The sequence below is a fragment of the Mytilus trossulus genome, unplaced genomic scaffold, assembly GCF_036588685.1.
Source record: "Mytilus trossulus isolate FHL-02 unplaced genomic scaffold, PNRI_Mtr1.1.1.hap1 h1tg000024l__unscaffolded, whole genome shotgun sequence".
In the NCBI taxonomy this organism is placed as follows: Eukaryota; Metazoa; Mollusca; class Bivalvia; order Mytilida; family Mytilidae; genus Mytilus; species Mytilus trossulus.
The window spans coordinates 2,270,496-2,273,896 of NW_026963290.1; the positions used below are offsets into that span (position 1 = coordinate 2,270,496).

Below are 3,401 nucleotides of genomic sequence, written 5' to 3' on the forward strand. Positions count from 1 at the left end.
GAAAAGAGAAAATCGAGTGCACCTTTTTATGTATGGGCGTGTTTGAGTTGAATATTTTGTCTTGAAAACTTACAAAGTAAGAGTATTTGATACATCATCTCGCTTCAGATTCTATCATTTGTATATATCAAACCTACAGGTTAACTTTATAGCATAAAAAAATCACAGTACTAAAAGATGAAATATATGGGTCAAGTGAAATACCTATCTAATGAATCATAAAAACAGAGTATGTGTGTTCGAATAGCTATTTTTTTTTAGATGATGAAAATGCATTTCTTCGAAAAAAAAATATTTGTGTGTGTGATAACTAAAAGTTTATAGTCTTCAACCACTAAAAAAATTTAGTCTGCCCTTCCACGAAATATTTAATTAGATTTTTTTAAATGTTTATGAATTTTAAAAAATTCCACCTGACAACCGATTAGACAATAGTTTTAGTTGAATCAATGCAGACAAGATCATTAACTGATGCTCATTAGCTAGTAGATACATTTGTCTATTAAAATACAACTGACATATAAGGATCGTAATGGTGCTAAGTGGATACATTTATCGGTTTTCAAGAGCAAAATTGGCAGCGCGTCATCCCTACAATGGCTTCCATTTTTTAAGATTGTGAAAATTAACTGGCGTAATGGGGAGATAATTTTGACGAAGTAGAATCCTGACTGATCTCTAAAGGAGACAAGTATAAGAGGCGTTACATTAACCATGTTAACAGGTCAATATTTTTATTTTTATTTTGCTTAAATCAGATTACAGTCAATTTAAAATAAGGATAACTGATAACAGCATTTTTAATTATCTTAGATGAGAAAACGTGAAACAGTAAACAGGGGTACATTTGTTCTTCATAATAACAGTCCACAACAATGTCACATATGACATATAATTGATCAAGAACAGTTAACAGCACATATATCTTTAAGATAGCAGTTAACAAAATTTAGTAGACCTGACATTGGAGAGGTATCATGTTCCACCAACTATCAGAACTATGCTGCGAGAGTATTTTGACAAGATTGAAATGAGGTTAACAGCTGGAGACTTCACCACAGCTTGGCAGAGACTTGAAGTTGGAATACTAACGGGGTGTACAGTATCAGTAGTCCTGTTTGCAGCAGCAAAGAACTTAATTGAAAAATCAGTAGAAAAACCAAGCAGAGGACCATTATTGTCATCAGGGGTAAGGCAACCACCAGTGAGAGCTTTTATGGATGATATGACAGTGACAGCAAAAACAGTCATAGAGGGAAGATGGACTTTAGAGGAATTGGAAAGGATGATTAAGTGGGCCAGTATGAAGTTCAAACCAAGTAAATCTAGAAGTTTGATAGTGAGGAAAGGCAAAGTGCAAGATGAGACATTTGAGTTAGCAGGTGAAAAGATACCAACAGTTGGAGAGAAACCAGTGAAAGGCCTAGGTAAAAAGTTTGATGCAACACTAGCAGATATGGTAAACATGGGTGAAGTTCAAGTGCAATTGGTAGAATGGCTGACGAAAAAAGACAAAAGTGGGCTCCCAGGAAGATATAAGGCCTGGATATATCAACATGGGGTTTTACCAAGGATATTGTGGCCATTACTAGTTTACGAGTTCCAATTGTCCAAAGTGGAGGCCTTAGAGAGAAAGATCAGTGCATGCCTAAGAAGATGGTTGGGTGTACCAAGAAGTTTCAGCAGCATTGGATTGTACAGCACAGGGACAAAGTCACAATTACCAATGAAGGCATTGACAGAAGAGTTTAAAGTTACAAAGACAAGACAGGTTATGACGTTGAGAGACAGCAAAGATGCTAAAGTGAGAGGAGCCAAAGTAAAGATCAGGACAGGAAGAAAATGGAAAGCAAAGGAAGCAGTTAAGGAAGCTGAGACCAGACTAAAGCACAGTGTCATCGTTGGTGTAACAGCAGTTGGTAGACAGGGATTTGGTATGACAACAAAACCAAGGTGGGATACAGCAAATGAGAAGGGACGGAGGAAACTGGTGCAACAGGAAATACGACAGATGGAAGAAGAGAGTAGGAATGTTAAGGCAGTAGGAATGAAACAGCAGGGTAGTTGGTTGAATTGGCAAGGAGCTAGAAGCAGAGCTTTGACCTGGAACGAGATTTGGAGTATGGAGGGATACAGATTGAGTTTTCTCCTAAGATCAGTGTATGATGTTTGACCAAGCCCATCAAACTTCAATACCTGGGGGTTGATATAGGACCCAACATGCACCTTATGCAAAGACAAACCAGTATCTCTACAGCATGTGTTGTCAGCATGTCCAGTCGCATTGAAAGATGGAAGATATACATGGAGGCATGACAGTGTTTTGAAAACAATAGCAGCAAAGTTGGATACCACCAGGAGAAAGAAGAGAAAGATGCAGAAGAACATCACATTTGTAAATTTTGTGAGGGATGGAGAAAAGAAAGACAACCAGGCAGAAGGTTTAGGGATACTTGGAACAGCTTCAGACTGGCAGATGAAGCTTATGAAAGAAAGATGGCAAAATACCAGCAGCTAGTAGAGGATTGCAAACAGCGGGGATGGAGGACGTGGTGTTTGGCAATAGAAGTCGGATGCAGGGGCTTTGCAGGACAGTCAATGTGGCGGGCACGCACTTATGACCTTGGGAGTGGTAGGAGCAGAGAGGAAGAAACTGATTACATAAGTGTGTAGAGAAGCAGAAGTGGCATCACAGTGGATTTGGAGGAAAAGAGACGAAGTGTGGAAAAGTGCAAAGTGATAGAACAATGAACATTTATTGTGTATATAATAGACAGATATCAGATATACAGAACAGCATTCAGTTACAGAAGAACAGCAATGACATCAGCTGAGACATCGGAGCCGTGTAGGCCATCCAGTTCCAGGTTCAGATTGATCACCTGAGCCGGCGCACCTCTGGAGGTTGTTGTGGAATAGCACCGAAACAGCCAAGGAAGGAGGATTCCACCTGATGATGGAATTGGATAAGCATTCCTTTGATGTTTACAAGGTAATAGGTAAGATAGCAGTTAACAAAAGTTTAAAAAAAATGCCTAAAACATCTCAACACGAAAGAGCTGGCACCTCAATAGAATTAAAACAAACTAGACTCAACTTTGCTCATATGAAATATCCACCGAGGATAGGTATATTTTTTATCATTACACAAATGCATCAATGATCTTGAATATTTGCCACTTTTAGCTTTAATATAAAGGCACAGAACTAGGAATGTTTTATCTAATCACCATCACATCGTCAGGACAATTTCGTTTGGCGAATTTGTACATCCTTTGCAATAAGAAAATTGTTGTCCTATTCCTCGCATGGTACTTAAGACGTATCAGAGAACAATTAAGCAACAGCACGGTTGTTTTTATATCCGTTCTGATACAATGTAACCAAACCCACCAACAAAG

General features: G+C 38.5%; 1 protein-coding gene across 1 annotated transcript; it reads left to right on the forward strand.

Annotated features, from left to right (window-relative positions):
* Positions 1-1,000: 1,000 nt before the first annotated feature.
* LOC134699032 (uncharacterized) lies at positions 1,001-2,518 on the forward strand. Its single transcript, XM_063560720.1, has 2 exons — positions 1,001-2,167; positions 2,258-2,518. Exons 1-2 carry the CDS (start codon positions 1,001-1,003, stop codon positions 2,516-2,518), a joined length of 1,428 nt encoding a protein of 475 aa, XP_063416790.1.
* The last annotated feature ends 883 nt before the right edge of the window (positions 2,519-3,401 follow it).

Coding starts and splice junctions, on each gene's coding strand:
- LOC134699032 (XM_063560720.1), top strand. CDS start 1,001: ATGCTGCGAGAGTATTTTGACAAGATTGAAATGAGGTTAACAGCTGGA. Junction 2,168..2,257: donor TCCTAAGATCAGTGTATGAT/GTTTGACCAAGC, acceptor GTATCTCTACAG/CATGTGTTGTCAGCATGTCC.